Source organism: Carlito syrichta, unplaced genomic scaffold (assembly GCF_000164805.1).
Source record: "Carlito syrichta isolate Samal-C Ts95f unplaced genomic scaffold, Tarsius_syrichta-2.0.1 Scaffold314054, whole genome shotgun sequence".
NCBI classification, from domain to species: Eukaryota; Metazoa; Chordata; class Mammalia; order Primates; family Tarsiidae; genus Carlito; species Carlito syrichta.
Genome location: NW_007258150.1, coordinates 75,470 through 91,889, shown reverse-complemented (window position 1 = coordinate 91,889; position 16,420 = coordinate 75,470). Strand labels below are relative to the sequence as shown.

Genomic DNA, 16,420 nt, shown 5'->3' with positions numbered 1-16,420 from the left:
GACCCTCCTGGGCAACTTGGCGAGACCTCATCTCTACAATAAATCAAAAATCAGCCAGGCGTGGTAGCGCATGCCTATAATTCTGGCTACTTGGAAGCCTGAGGCGGAAGGATCGCCGGAGCCCAGTAGGTTGAGGCTGAAGTGGCCGGGAGCGGCCACTGCACTCCAGTCTGGGCGACAGAGTGAGACTCCGACTCAAAAAAAAAGAAACAATAGAGCAGACATGCCTGTTTTTTTCCCTAAAGTTATTGAAATGCACAGGGACAAAGAATTTTGAGTGTGGAACACAATACAGGTACATGTATATGAAGATGTGCAGCTCATGGTTGGGTATAAGAAATTGCTCTGTCTTACACATTTGAAAAACATTTTGGTGTTTATTTTTTTTGTCTGTGTTTTTTTTTTTTTTTTTTGAGTTGTGGTCTCACTCTGTCGTCCAGACTGGAGTGCAGTGGCCGCTTCTGGCCACCGCAGTCTCGGCCTGCTGGGCTCCGGCGATCCTTCCGCCTCAACCTTCTGACTAGCCGGAATTACAGGCGTGCGCCACCACGCCTGGCTGATTTTTTTTTTTTAATTTATTGTAGAGATGAGGTCTCGCTGCCCAGGCGGGTCTCGAACCCGCGGGCTCAGGCAATTCACTCACCTCAGCCTCCCAAAGGTGCGGGATTACAGGCTGAGCCACCGAGCCGGGCTGTTTTTTTGTTTTTAAGTTGGAGTCTTACTCTGTTGTCCAGGCTGGAGTGCAGTGGTATGCTCATGGCCACCGCAGCCTTGACCTGTTGGTCTCAGGCAATCCTTCTGCCTCAGCCTTCCAAGTAGCTGGTACTACAGGTGTGTGCCACCATGCCTGGCTAATTTTTTCGTTTATTGTAGAGCTGAGATCTTGCCAAGTTGTCTGGGCTGGTCTTGAACCCCTTAACTCAGGCAATCCTCTTGCCTTGGCCTCCTAAAGTATTGGGATTACGGGCGTGAGCCACCACACCATTTTGGTATTTAGAAAGTTAGTCTAAAATATACTTGATTGCTTTTGACTAAGAAGTCAGCCTTGCTAGGTGTGGTGGCACACCCTTGTAATTCTACTTGCTTGGGAAGCTGAAGTGGGAGTGTTACTTGATACCAGGAGTTCAAGACCAGCCTGTGCCACATAGTGAGACCTCATCTCTTTTTAAAAAAAATTTGGTTTTTTTTTGTTTTGCTTTTTTGAGTTGGAGTCTCAGTCTGTCACCCAGTATGGAGGGTAGTGACATGCTCCTGGCCACTGCAGCCTCAACCTGCTGGACTCTGGTGATCCTTCCACCTGAGCCTTCCAAGTAGTTGGAACTACAGGCACGTGCCACCACGCCTGGCTAATTGTTTGATTTCTTGTAGAGATGAGGTCTCACCAAGTGGCCCAGGCTGATCTCAAACCCGTGGGCTCAGGCAGTCCTCCACCTCAGCCTCCTAAAGTGCTGGAATTATAGGCGTGAGCCACCATGCCCAGCCTAAAATTTGTTTTAAATTAGATGGAAGTAATGATGCATTGTTTTGTTTTTTTGAGTTGGAGTCTTGCCTCTACCTCCCAAAGTTCTGGGATTACAGGTGTGAGTCACCACACCTGGCTTTTTTAAAGTCAGCCCTTGTTTATTTACATATGTAATTTTGACACCTATTGATGAAGATTCTTTTTCTTTTTGAGTCAGAGTCTCACTCTGTCACCCAGGCTGGAGTGCAGTGGCACGCTCATGGCCACCGTAGCCTCAACCTGCTGTGCTCAGGTGATCTTTCCGCCTCAGCCTGCCAAGTAACTGGAACTACAGACTCACGCCACCATGCCCAGCTAATTTTTTTATTTATTGTAGAGATTAGGTCTCACCATGTTGCCCAGGTTGGTCTCGAACCCATGGGCTCAGACAGTGCTCTTGCCTCCCAAAGTGCTGGGATTATAGGAGAGAGCCACTGTACCTGGCAATTTTTTTTTTTAAACCACTTTATTGGCCAGGCATGGTGGCTTAAGCCTGTAATCCTAGCACTTTAGGAGGCTGAGGCGAGAGGATTGCTTGAGCTCAGGGATTCAAGACCAGCCTGGGCAACTTGGTTAGACCTTGTCTCTACAATAAATAGAAAAATAAGCCAGGTGTGGTAGCATGTGCCTGTAGTTCCAGCTACTTGGAAGGCTGAGGCGGAAGGATCACTTGAGCCCAGCGAGGCTGCAGTAGCCAGGAGCGTGCCACTGCACTCTAGCCTGTGAGACAGAGTGAGACGCCTACTCAAAAAAAGAAAAAAAGATCACTTTATTGATGCACATTTGACAGAGAAAAAGCTGTGCATGTCTAATGTATACAATTTGAATTTAGTGATAAGTATACTGATAAAGGTTCTTAATTAGTTTTTTATCTGATTTTTTTGTTTGTTTGTTTTTAAGGCAATGTGGTTGGGATACCCTGGAACTAGTGGTGCGCTTTTCATGGATTATATCATTACTGATCAGGAAACTTCACCAGCTGAAGTTGCTGAGCAGTATTCTGAGAAACTGGCTTATATGCCCCACACTTTTTTTATTGGTGATCATGCTAATATGTTCCCTCACCTGAAGGTAGGTATAAAACAGTGTTATAGGGGAATTTCAAAGAATTGTAGTCTTTGGTTTCCTTGCTGTTGTCACACATCCTAAAGGACATGTTTGAAACTATTTTTTCCATTAGAAAAAAGCAGTCATCGATTTTAAGTCCAATGGACACATTTATGACAATCGGATAGTTCTGAATGGCATCGACCTCAAAGCATTTCTTGATAGTCTACCAGATGTGAAAATTGTCAAGGTCAGAACTTAGTCAATATTGTAATTGAAGTAAAGTTAACTGTGTTTGGGATCTGTTCCCTAATGATGCGTTTTATGTCTTTTTTTTTTTTTTTTTTAGATGAAGTGTCCTGATGGAGGAGACAATGCAGACAGCAGTAACACAGCTCTTAATATGCCTGTCATTCCTATGAATACTATTGCAGAAGCAGTCATTGAAATGATTAACAGAGGACAGATTCAGATAACAATTAATGGATTCAGTATTAGCAATGGACTGGCAACTACCCAGGTATGAGAATAATAGAACATAATATATTATCACCAAGCATTCATTTATTTCCTTTAAACCTTGTAATAACTCTACAAGGCAAGTACCATTATCCACATTTTATAGATGAGGGTTAGGGTTAGGGTTCAGTGGAAATTGGCATCTAATGTAGGTTTGTCTGGTTTTGAAAGTTTCCTAGATTCAGCCAGTAGATTCTTGCCAAGAGTCTACTGAGTTAATGTTTGTTATTCCCTGCCTGTGGTTTTACTCTTTTATTATATGATGAACTATCTATAAGTACCATAATGGTTTCTTTCTTCTGTAATCCCATCCTTTCCTTGACTAAATCCTACTCAGGCTTTCAGTTCGAATAACTCCAGGAATCAATTCCTGTACTTACCATTGATTACTCTAGCCCTACTCCATTGTTATCTGTCTCCTATGCTTCTGTAATATTTGGGATCTATTATTACATTCAGCATAATACATAATTCCTTGTATTTGTGTCCTTTACTTAGTTGAATTACTTTAGGGCCCATGTATTCACTGCAGTAATGTAGGGTGTGCTCAGTAAGTACATATTATATGCTTGAGTAAGTAGCTCTATCAAGACAGTGTAAAGCAAGGATCTTTGACCTCTTAGGAGTTAATAATTAAATGTTCGTACACACCTGGAATGGTTACATAACAATGTAAGGATGTATTAAATGTGTGGAAATTTCAAGATAAGACTTTGTAGAAACTCAGAAATGGTGATGATCAATGTGAGAAGAGTCTTGGGGAGAAGAGACCATTTGGAGGAGTAATTTAAGTTTAGCCTTGAAGGGTGGGTGTGATTTAGAAAAGGACGTTTCATTCATGAAGAAAAGAGTGAACAAAAGCTTGTTGAATTGTTAATAGAGTTTTGAGAATGTTTTTGGCTAGAGCAAGAAGTTACATAGGACAGTCTCCCCCAGATTAAGATAATACTGCACCTATTTTCCTTTTCTTAAGCTTAGTATATCATTAATATTTTTCTCATAGTTCATTGACATGACTTGAGTTGGAGTCTCACTCTGTCGCCCAGACTGGAGTTCAGTGGCCGTTCCCGGCCACCGCAACCTCGAGCTGCTGGGCTCCAGCGATCCTTCCACCTCAGCCTTCCGAGTAGCCGGAACTACAGGCATGCGCTACCACGCCCGGCTGATTTTTGATTTATTGTAGAGATGAGGTCTCGCCAGGTTGCCCAGGCGGGTCGCGAACCCGTGGGCTCAGGCAATCCACTCACCTCAGCCTCCCAAGGCGCGGGATTACAGGCTGAGCCACCGAGCCTGGCTGAATTTTTTTTTTTTTTTTTGAGTAGGCATCTCACTCTGTTGCCTAGGCTGGAGTGCAGTGGCACGCTCACGGCCACTGCAGTCTCGACCTGTTGGGTTCAGGTGATCCTTCCACCTCAGCCTTCCAAGTAGCTGGAACCAGAGGTGTTCGTCACCATGCCCAGCTAAGTTTTTTGATTTATTGTAGAGGTGAGGTCTCACTAAGTTTCCCAGGCTGGTCTCGAGCCCCTGAGCTCAGGCAATCCTCTCACCTCTGCCTCTGCCTCCCAAAGTGTTGGGATTACAGACGTGAGCCACTGTACCTGGCTGACATGACTTTTTTTTTTTGAGTTAGAGTCTCACTCTGTCACCCAGACTGGAGTGCAGTGGCACGCTGACAGCCACCGCGGCCTCAACTTGCTGGGCTTAGGTGATCCTTCTGCCTCAGTCTTCCAAGTAGCTGGAACTATAGGCATGTGCCACCACACCTGGTTAATTTTTCTTGATTTATTGTAGAGATGAGGTCTCACCAAGTTGCCCAGGCTGGTCTCAAACCTGAGGGCTCAGGCAATCCTCTTCGACCTCCCAAAGTGGTGGGATTATAGGCGTGAGCCACTGTGCCTGACCAGTGACTTTGAAGGGTTATTCCATTTTGCATCTTATGGATTCCTTATTGATTAAAAAATATCGAACTATCTTGACATTAAATGTAATTGCCATATTCTTTTCCTTGTTCTAGATCAACAATAAGGCTGCAACTGGAGAGGAGGTTCCCCGTACTATTATAGTAACCACCCGTTCTCAGTACGGGTTACCAGAAGATGCCATTGTATACTGTAACTTTAATCAGTTGTACAAAATTGACCCTTCTACTTTGCAGATGTGGGCAAATGTGAGTGTGCATAGGTTCATTATTATTGTCTAGAGACTATTAGAGATTTTATGTATAAACCATCTTGGTGAGACTGATTCCCCCCACCCCCATTCAGGAGCTGTCGTGCTTATTTCTAATCTTCAAGAGTTGTAGATTTTTAGTCATCTGTTTTAGTTTATTAGGTAGTACTTTTGGATTAGGCATTTTTTATTTCTCCTTCCAATGTCTAAATATGATATTATGGACCTTTTAACTTTACATATTCAAAGTATTCTTTTGTCTAAATCAAGAGTCAGCAAACTTTTTTTTTTGAGTCCGAAGTCTCACTCTGTCACCGAGGCTGGAGTGCAGTGGCATGCTCAAAGCCATGCAGCCTCAACCTGCTGGGCTCAGGTGATCCTTCCACCTCAGTCTTCCAAGTAACTGGAACTACTGGCATGTGCCACCATGCCTGGCTAATTTTTTGATTTATTGTAGAGACTAGGTCGTGCCTAGTTGTCCAAGCTTGTCTGGAACCCTTGGGCTCAGGTAGACCTCTTGCCTAAGCCTCCCAAAGTGCTGGGATTACAGGTGTGAGCCACTGTGTCTAGCTCAAACTTTTCTTAAAGGGAAAACTGGTAAATATTTTCAGTTTTGTGGTCTATACTCTGTGACATCCACTGAGCTCTGTGGTTGCAACAAAATACCATAGACATTACATAAGTGATGAATGTGGCTGTGTTCCAATAACATTTTTTTTACAAAAACTGGCATCATGCCGTATTTGACTCACAGGCTATCATTTGCCAACCCCTGGTCTAAACTGATAGCAAAAACTGTCATGTACATGCACCCATGCTTGACATTCTTATAACTTTGTAGAGTTATAACTAGGAAGGAATCAATTTATACTATTACCTATCAGTTTGTCAGACCAGTTTGCATCAGCAGCATATCCAGTATCCATAACTGGCTGTCAGTCCATAGAACTAAAATAAAATGGCATGTTTTGCCTTCAGGTAATCTGGAGATAATTCCTTGGTTAATTCCCACCATATCCGCTTTGTTTTTATTTTTAAAATTATTTACTTATTTTTTTACAGAGACAAGATTTTGCTATGTTGCCCAAGCTTGTCTCGAATTCCTGGGCTCAAGCCGTCCTGCCTCAGTCTCCCAAAGTGCTGGAATTACAGGCGTGAGCCACCATGCCCTGCCTGTTTTGATTTTAAAAGAGGCGGGTAGGGTAGAAAGGGAAGCAGATGAGTTGAGTACAGGTCTACTATTTAATCCTCACTTTCCAGTGTTTAAAAAAAATCTGAAAACCAAAAGCTTGTAAGTATGCAGCAAACTTATGGCAGCAAAAGTACGTGAATTTGACATTAGGCTATTTAAGTTCTTTATTTATTCCATTTAGTATGAATATTCCTATATTTTGGTAAAGAGATACTAATGTGTTTCTTTATAAGAAGTTGCTGCTGAGGGTGTTATGTAATATATGTGCTGTACTGCGTTTTAAAAATTGAAATATTCTGAATTTGAAATTCATCCGTTCTTAGGGCTTTCAAAGAGGAGATTGTGAACTTGTGTGGTATATAGATCTAAATCAGGAGTTGACGAACTATGGCCTGCGTGCCAAATCAAATCCACTGCTTATTTTCTTAAGTAAAATTTTATTGACATATAGCCAAACCTGCTTGTTTACATATCGACTGGCTGCTTTCAAGCTACAATGGAAGAACTGAACAGTTATGACAGTCTATGTGGCCATAGAGCCAAAAATATTTGCTATCTGGCTCTTTGCAGAAAGTGACTGCTTATCTCTTTATATCAGGCAAATAAAGTTAGGCAAGTGTGAGTTAACTTTGTTATGTCATAGGGAGGGATTTAAAATTCGAAATGGAAAACTCCTGTCTCTTTAACAATTATCACTGCCTATGTCAATTCCCACAGGAGGTAGCTACCTCAGATTTTGCCAATTAGTAGTCTTTTTTTTGTCCTCTAACATCAGTCTCTTCTCTTTTTGAACTCTCTGGGGGACAGCTAAGCAGAAGAGGAATTGATCTAATTCATCTATGTGGAGGAAGAACTTAAGTTTACAGTAGGCTTCTATCTGGATGGAAAGAATAGAGTGTGGTAGAATTATTAGAGACTTATGGGCGCCTTTGTTGAGAAGGGTAATCTGGTATTAATGATTATTTTTATTTCCACTATTTTAGATTCTGAAACGTGTTCCCAATAGTGTACTCTGGCTGTTGCGTTTTCCAGCGGTAGGAGAACCTAATATTCAACAGTATGCACAAAACATGGGCCTTCCCCAGAACCGTATTATTTTTTCACCAGTTGCTCCAAAAGAGGAACATGTCAGGAGAGGTCAGCTGGCTGATGTCTGCTTGGACACTCCACTCTGTAATGGTCACACCACAGGGATGGATGTCCTCTGGGCAGGAACACCCATGGTGACTATGCCAGGTAAGTTGCTGATAAATCTTTGGAATCTCCTTTGATAGGAAACACTTCCAAGTGAAATTATATGTACTAGAAGCAACATTTATGATAGGAAGTGAGACCTGTTCAGTCTGAACACTTGGCTCCCTTCATTAACATTGATAACTGTATGCTATTTATATTCTCGTATGTGCAATTGTTATCTTTTGTATTCCAGGAGAGACTCTTGCTTCCCGAGTTGCAGCTTCCCAGCTCACTTGCTTAGGTTGTCTTGAGCTTATTGCTAAAAACAGACAAGAATATGAAGACATAGCTGTGAAGCTGGGAACCGATCTAGAATAGTAAGTAAACTTTTCTGTGAACAAATTACATGGTAAAGAGATTATAGCTGTTATAAAATGAAACCATAAAATATAAAATTGGTAATATAAAAGTTGTATGATTTCTGTATAGAAGAAAAACTTACTAAACTCTTTTTCAAATGTGTATTTTTAATTTTATTAAATAGAGACAGGGGCTGGCTATGTTGCCCAGGCTGGTCTCAAACTCCTGGGCTCAAGCGATCTTCCTACCTCAGCCTCCAAAGTGCTGGGATTACAGGCCTGGTCTCTAAACTCTTGTAAATGCAATTAGAGCCTGGTCTCTAAACTCTTATAAATGACGTGATCAGCAGGTTTTACTTTCTTGCTATTTCTTTATTCTTTTTTTTTGAGTTGGAGTTTCACTCTGTCGCCCGGACTGGAGTGCAGTGGTCGCTCCCAGCCACCGCAGCCTCAACCTGCTGGGCTCCGGTGATCCTTCCACCTCAGCCTTCCAAGTAGCCGTAATTACAGGCATGCGCTACCACGCCCGGCTGATTTTTTGATTTACTGTAGAGATGAGGTCTTGCTGCCCAGGCGGGTCTCGAACCCACGGGCTCAGGCAATCCACTCACCTCAGCCTCCCAAAGGCGCGGGATTACAGGCTGAGCCACCAAGCCCGGCTCTTTATTCTTTATTACTTCATATGTCAAAAGTATTAATAGCCTGGCTATGTAAAGAGTGAAGAATATTTAAATTTTATATCCCCTAGTAGGAAAGTAAACAAGGAAATGACTAGATAACTCACAGAAGTGGAAATACAAATGATTAACAATAAAATGTTTCAGTCTCTCTAGTAGAAATGCCAATTAAAATAATATTGATGTGTATCCATTATTTGCCTATAAGATAAAAAAGATTTCAAATATGATATTAATGAGGGAGTCTTGAGACATTGGCCTTTTCATACATTGGTGAGTAAATTGGTACTATCCTTTCTCAGAGTTTGTACAGCCTTGAATATGTCAGATCTTTAACCCTAATACTGCCAGTCTTTACTGCAGCATAAGAAATCTTAAACAGTATAACTTATAAATGCCTGAAAGTGGGTGGGGAGTAGAGGGGTGATGCTTAGATGAATGAAGCTTTTTCCAAATACAATGGAATAGTATTTCTTTCTTACATGTGGCTTTTTTTCTTTGGGTATTATGGGTGATTTTAAAAAATTCTTTGTATATTTCTGAGAAGTAGCATATTATATAGATAAAGAAGCATACCCTGAGTCTGACTCTCTGAGCAAATCTAAGCTTTCCTACTTAGAGGCTTTGTGACTTTGGGCAAGTTAATCTCTGTGTGCCTTGGTTTCTCTATCTGCCAAACGGAGCTTAATGATAGTACCTACCTTGCAGCAGAGATGTTATGAGCATTATCGTAATACTGTAAGAAAAGGATTGTCAGTAGTGGGAAATTGCCGGGGAGGGAGGGGACGGGATTGGCAGTAGTGGGATTCTGCCAGGTTGGGGGGTGGAGCACAACTCATCAGCAAGGGTACCTGCATAATGAACATTTGTATACTTAACCACATCTTTAAAATTAAAAATTAAAAACATAAAAATAAAGGAATGTTGAGCATAGTAGCTTACACCTGTAATCCCAGCACTTTGGGAGGCAGAGGCAAGAGGATTGCCTGAGCTCTCGGGGGTTTGAGACCAACCTGGGCAACTTGGCGAGACCTCATCTCTACAATAAATCAAAAATTAGCCGGGTGTGGTAGCACACGCCTGTAGTTCCGGCTACTTGGAAGGCTGAGGTGGAAGGATCGCCTGAGCCCAGCAGGTTGAGGCTGCAGTGCCTGGGAGTGTGCCACTGTCCTCCAGTCTGGGTGCCAAGAGTGAGACTCCTACTCAAAAATAAAAAAAAATTTTTTTTTAAACCACTTAGAATAATTCTTGGTGCATAGTGAGCTCTCAGCAGGTGTTAGCTATTTATTATTTCATAATTTTCTCTATTAACATCATATACATCTGAGAAAAATGAACATTTCGAGCACAGATGTTTAAAATTTTTAAAGATTTATGTCCATCAACTCAGTGATAAATACAGCAATGCAGTATTTATTTTAATTTTATTTGTTTACTTATTAGAAACAGAGTCTTGCTCTGTTGCTCAGGCTGTAGTGCAGTGGCACAATCATAGCTCACTGAAGCCTTGAACTCCTGGGCTCAAGCAATCCTACTGCATTATCCTCCTGAGTAGCTGGAACTACACATGTGCCACCATGCCCAACTAATTTTAAAAATTTTTTTGTTGATTCGGTCCTGCTATGTTGCCCAGGTCTTAAACTCATGGCCTCAAGTGATCCTCTTGCCTTGGCTTCCCAAAGCGCTGGAATTACAGGTGTGAGCCACCGTACCCAGAATGTTTTCAAATTTTTATTAGGCTCTTTGGTACTTAGTTTGGTTTATATAATACTTTCCCCCAACATTTTGATATGCAAAAATTTAATATTATAATAAACACTTATTTTCATTCTTTGTTTTTGAGTCAGAGTCTCACTCTGTTACCCAGGCTCTTGACTTGTTGGATTCAGGTGATCTTTCTGTCTCAGACTTCCAAGTAGCTGGAACTGCAGGTATGTGCCACCATACCTGGCTAATTTTTTGATTTATTGTAGAGATGAGGTCTCACCATGTTGTCCAGGCTGATCTCGAAACCCGGGCCTCAGGCAGTCTTCTAATCTCTGCCTCTCAAAGTTCTGTGATTACAGGTGTAAGCCACCACGCTTGGCTGTAATAAACACTTTTATACCTATAATAAACACTTTTATACCTATTGCTTAGATTCTACTGTTGACTTTTTTTTGTGCTTTATTACAAATCTATCCATCTATTTCCTTTATCCATCTGCCAATCCATCTTATTTGACACATTTTGAAGTAAATTGCAGACATCAGTCAGTATGCTTCTCCCTAAATACTTCAGAATGAGTATCATTAACTAGAGTTCAATATTTTTTCTTTTGAGACTGAATTTATATACAGTGAAATATAAAAATCATACTATTCAGTGAGTTTTGAGAAATATCGTTGTAGTCCAAATCCCTATCAAGATAGAGAATGTTACTGTCACTCCAGAAAGTTCCTTCATGCCCCTTTTCAGTTGATTCTCCTCACCAAAACAAACCACTCTTCTGGATATTTTTTCCTACCACAAATTAGTTTTGCTTTTCTAGAATTTTATCCAAATAGAGGCATACTGGTATGTACTCTGAAAGCTCCTTTCACTCACCAAGTACATTTCTTTTGATTGCTGAGTAGCATTTCATTGTATACATGTACCACAGTTTAACCATTCTCCTGTTGACACACAGAACTTAAAAAAAAATAGAGTGCAGAGGTCTTTTTCTTTGGAAGGTAGAATTAACGTGGATATGGTTGAGTTGAGACCAGTAGCTACACAAACATTTTACTACTCTATCACAGCAAATATTAAAACTACTTTTTAAAATTATTGCTTTTAAAAATGCACAGAATTGTTCTGACTTCTGGTTCTAAGGTAGTAGTTCTCTACTTGAAGGATAATCTCTACTGGGCATGGTGGTTCACGTCTGTAATCCCAGTACTTCGGGAGGCGGGAGCGAGAGGATTGCCTGAGCCCAGGGGTTTAAGACCAGCCTGGGCAACTTGGCGAGACCTCATCTCTACGGTAAATCAAAAAAATTAGCCAGGCGTGGTGGTGCATGCCTCTTGTTCCAGCTACTTGCAAGGCTGAAGTGGAAGGATCGCCTGAGCCCAGAAGGTTGAGGTTGCAGTGGCCATGAGTCTGTCACTGCCTGGGTGACAGAGTGAAACTCCAACTCAAAAAAACTCATTAAAAATATATTCAGAAGGTGAGATCAAATGGAGAACACATGGTATCCCCTGGATATACTTGTTTAAGAAAGAACTAAATTTTTTCTATTATATATATTATATAAGTGTTAGCATTATGTAAGCTCGTGACTTCCCTTTTTTGCATTGAGATAACAGAAGGCCAATCAGAAGAAGGTAGTGTGACATTTGGTCATGTATTTTGCCACAAAAGTGACTAGGTATTTATATGATCTAGTTCTGAGTTTCTGCTCTGATTTGTAAACTTGGTTCTATTCTTTTATTATCCAGCCTGAAGAAAGTTCGTGGCAAAGTCTGGAAGCAGAGAATATCTAGCCCTCTATTCAACACCAAACAATATACGATGGAACTAGAGCGGCTCTATCTACAGATGTGGGAGCATTATGCAGCTGGCAACAAACCTGACCACATGATTAAGCCTGTTGAAGTCACTGAGTCAGCCTAAATAAAGACTATGCACAGGAGAATCACCCCTATACCTGAGCCTCAACCTTCTGGGGGAAAGGGAACTAGATAACATCCTTTTTACTTATCTGTACAGTACCATGTTGCAGATGGGTGATATATAATGGTAATAGAATAGCACAGCCAGACATGCTTCCTGCATGATAGGGAGAGACACAAGAGATGGGAAACTGCTGTTCCACAAGGAATCTCCATAGAGTTTTGCAGCAACCAGGTGGGGCGTAGGTCTGGAAGGTCTGATCTCCCTTGGTCTTCCATGGGATGGTTAGTGTGGAGGGGAGATAGAGATTGTCCAGCCGTTTTGTGATTCCATGGATTTGATTGAGTCTTCTGAATTAATATTTTTTCTTTATATTTTGGGTATTAGAGCTTTTAAAAATGTTTGGTTTCAGGTATTTTTATTCATGTGAAGTGTATATGATTCTCTTGAGATAAGGTTTTAAGCTAAAATGTTACTCCCTGTTTTAGTTTCTGAACTTTGACAGATCAACGGGGACTTTGCTGGTGTAGTCTTTTTATAGGTTTTATAAACCACTTGAGCCTATATCAGTTGTTTTAGTGTCTGACCTAATTTTTGGAGCTATCAATGCTTTGTTGGTTTAGATGGTGACTCAACATTTTTTCTGGTCCTTTCCCATTTCTTTCTCTTCCCCACCTTGCCCCCCCTTAAGATTTCTCCTGTAATTCAGCTAACAAAAACATGTCTGATTCAAACATCCCAGGGTGTTTCTCTTAAACACACCATCTGGTGCCAAATGAATATTCTTAGGAGTAATTATTAGTTATGAAGGGCACAGTGTGATATTGTCATTGACAATAATAATAGATTTTTTTGGCCTAATATTGACCTATTTCTCCAGTGTTTACCCTTGACTGCCCCTTCTATGCTGCTTCCAAAAGTGATAATGTGTGATAAGATTTTTACCTTCCTTTCTCAAGTTTGTTTTTTTTAAGTGAGTCCTGTTCTTCCTATTTCTTTCAGCAGAAATGAAATTCCAGGTAAGTATAAATATTCAAACATTTGATCAGTTAATCAGTAAGTTGCAGTTATATTTAATACATTAAATAACTTTCATTGAGAAACATTTTATAGGTAAAATCTCTGAAGGATCATCTATGTGTAAAAGTAATTTCTTTTCAGACCTTTAGGGTATTATATAGTAACTGTCTTCTGAACTTGGTTTTGAAGTCTGTATAGATTTGGCTTTAGTAGTAGAAAACTGCACTGCTACTTGGTTTGGAGTACAAATTAGACTTTAGCCCTCCTGGAACTTGAGTTCTTGGTATTAAAAACAATAGGAATAAAATCAGAACTCAACAAAGGGTTGAGGGCTTGAGGCTTAAACAAGCCAACATATGAATATATGTTTTGTCTTGCTGTACTGCACTTATGCTATCCAGTCGCAGATAATTTTTTGTCTGTTAGTAGTGCTCTAGATTGTCTTTCCAAAGCGCTGAGGCTGTACATCTATTCTGTAGTTGCAGCTGATGCCTGAATGTATCCTAGCTGACAAATTATTGATTAATAAGAACTTGAATTTTTGAAAGATTCTTACTGCTAACCAAATTCTGAACAAGGAGTTTCAAATTCTGAACCAGAATTACATGTTAGTGAACTGTGTACCTTTAACCACGTAAATCAAGAAAAATCAGTTAGGGGATTTCTTTATTTTTTACCCATTGGAAATATCAGTTAAAGGTTGCCAGCATGGTTGCAGATGCTGATGTTTGAAGTTCACTGAACTACTTAATGTGGATTAGGATACTATACTTCCAATGCCCTGAAGGCTGTGACCTTACAGCCATTTTACATAGCACATCATTCCTTCTATAGGGATGAACTTTTTCCTGGCACGAAAAGTAGCCGCTCTGGTTGAAGCTTTGCTTATTGTAACAGGCTTTTATTTCCAGGTAACATGTCTGTGGAAGACTTAATTCTGAATAGAGATATAGATATTACTGGAAACTAATTGTTTTTTCTATTGTACTCTGCTTTATGAAAAAAGTAAAACATTTAAATTGTGCTACAGAAATTCAGATGTTGTCTTGCAATCCTTAAACAATAAATGAATGATTTCCCCCTAATATGGCTGATGTATTTTGTGTCCTGTTAATATTGAATGTTGGACTGAATAATTGGATCACCCATTGATGAAACCTATATTTGAATAGCTCCAAATGCATAAAAGGACCAGATTTTCCTACTGTAGCTATGATTTTAAGAACTGTTTCTTCAGCCATGTCTGGTAGAGGAGGGATGGGGCTAGTTTATAATTAAGAAGACAAGCCCACGATCCCCAGTACAGTCATGCTTATTCCTCTTATTATCTTTGACTTCATTTACCTTTGTAGTCTTGGACTTTATTTAGACCGTTCTTTTACTGATTCTTGGGGGCAAAATTTTCCTTCCTTCTCTGTACAATGGTTGAACTCAGCCACGAATATAAGGGAGCCACATAGCATTGCAGCAGGGATCAGAATAGGCTGTTTGGCTGCCAATTTTCTCAGATATAAATGAGGGGGAAACAATTTCTTCAATATAGTGTCCTAAGAATAAGTCTGGGCTGAGGGCCTATAATCCCAGCACTTGGGGAGGCCAAGGTGAGAGGACTGCCTGAGCCCGCGGGTTCCAGACCAGCCTGGGCAACATGGTGAAGCCTCATCTCTACATAATAATAAAAATTAGCTGGGCCTGGTAGCGCATGTCTGTAGTTCTGGCTACTTGGAAGACTGAGGCAGAAGGATCGCCTGAGCTCAGGAGGTGGAGGCTGCAGTGACTGGGAGTGTGCCACTGCACTCCAGCCCGGGCGACAGAGTGAGACTCCAACTCAAAAGACAAGCGCTTTGGTTTACCATTTGATCCAGAGGCACGAATTCCTAGTGTATTACAAACGATCTGTCTTCCAAAAAAAAAAAAAAAAAACCCACATAAAACACTTGGAGCGATGCCTAGCACAAAATAAACTCTTATCAAATGCAGGAACGTTTTGTGTTCTGGTGACCAAACACTTGAATTATTAAATGTATGAGTGTCTGCTGGAGAAATGGGCACAATCTAGGAAGTATTTGCTTCCTTTTTTTTTCCCCTCGTGTTTGGAGCAAGTGCCAAAAAGCTTTAAAGTAGCCAACCCCTTTTTATCTCCAGGGTTTGGAGAGTTCTGGAAGCAAACATAGATCAGTGTTGCCAGGCACTGTTGGGTTGCTGCCTTGCTCTTACCTAGCTGACCCCCCCATCGTTCCCCCACCTACAAGCTCAAAGTAATGGTTAGAGGTTTGGGCAATTCAAGCAAGGGACAAGGCTCGCTAAGTTCTCACAAGGATGAAGTTTGTTAGGGTTCAGCTCGGTTTTTCCTTACCACCCAGAAGGTTAAGTTAGGGACCTAAACCACAGAATTGAGCTTGGGTCCCCAGCTCTGTATTGAGATGGCACTTTCACTTTTGGGACAAACAAGCAGCATCCCGTGGAAGTGATAGACGCAGGAGTCTTTGTTGATAGGGCTCTGGCTCGTAATCGTAAGTTTCACGGTTGCCTCCGACCCACGCTGCGATATGATAGGTGGGTACAGGGAGCGTGAACACGTCAGTTCCTGGTCTGGACTCTATATATAGAGCTCGCGCCCGCGTTTTTCAGTTGCTCCGGGTGAGGAGCTCCGGAGTTGCCGTTGGCCACATCAGACGCCACGACAGCGGGTGAGTGATTCAGGCGATGGAGAATGTGTACTGAGGTGGGCTGGAAGCTAATTCTAACTGAGCAGAATTCATTATGGTCAGGATCGCTATATGCCTGGGACTCTGATTGCTCATAGGCGTTGAGACTGAGATTCAGGCTAAATGTTTTGCCTGTTTCCACATGCACAAGGCTTTTGGAAGGAGGGATTTTTATTGTTAGTAATATTAATTTTGGTATGGTGAAAATGGGGCACGAGGGAGGCAGAGATCTCAGTGGGGGTGTGAGGGAGTGGCGATGAGGCCTGATGGGCGTGGAGGACGGTTGGAGGAGTGTCTAGGCCTCAGTGGTGGAGTAACGACGTAATAACGGAGTAGGGGGAGGGGGAATTTGAGGCGGGGGTAGAGGATGGAAGCATGGGGGGCAGGTAGGTGTGGGGGGAGTCTAGGCCCAAGCAGTG

The 16,420-nt window shown here is 41.4% G+C and overlaps 2 protein-coding genes across 3 annotated transcripts in view; both read left to right on the top strand.

Moving 5' to 3' along the window:
- The window catches only part of OGT (O-linked N-acetylglucosamine (GlcNAc) transferase), a 43,704-nt gene extending 29,326 nt beyond the window's left edge, over positions 1-14,378 (top strand). For both annotated transcript variants that reach the window (XM_008070912.2, XM_008070911.2), the window contains exons 16-22: positions 2,402-2,572; positions 2,682-2,798; positions 2,898-3,068; positions 5,082-5,234; positions 7,412-7,664; positions 7,858-7,981; positions 12,099-14,378. In XM_008070912.2, coding sequence (XP_008069103.1) covers positions 2,402-2,572; positions 2,682-2,798; positions 2,898-3,068; positions 5,082-5,234; positions 7,412-7,664; positions 7,858-7,981; positions 12,099-12,273 — 1,164 coding nt within the window. In that variant the 3' untranslated portion in view covers positions 12,274-14,378. The remainder of the gene's footprint in view (positions 1-2,401; positions 2,573-2,681; positions 2,799-2,897; positions 3,069-5,081; positions 5,235-7,411; positions 7,665-7,857; positions 7,982-12,098) is intronic.
- A 1,879-nt stretch (positions 14,379-16,257) lies between these two features.
- Positions 16,258-16,420, top strand: part of GCNA (germ cell nuclear acidic peptidase) — a 30,769-nt gene continuing 30,606 nt past the window's right edge. Inside the window, exon 1 of the mRNA XM_008070920.2 lies at positions 16,258-16,322. Coding sequence (XP_008069111.2) covers positions 16,258-16,322 — 65 coding nt within the window. The remainder of the gene's footprint in view (positions 16,323-16,420) is intronic.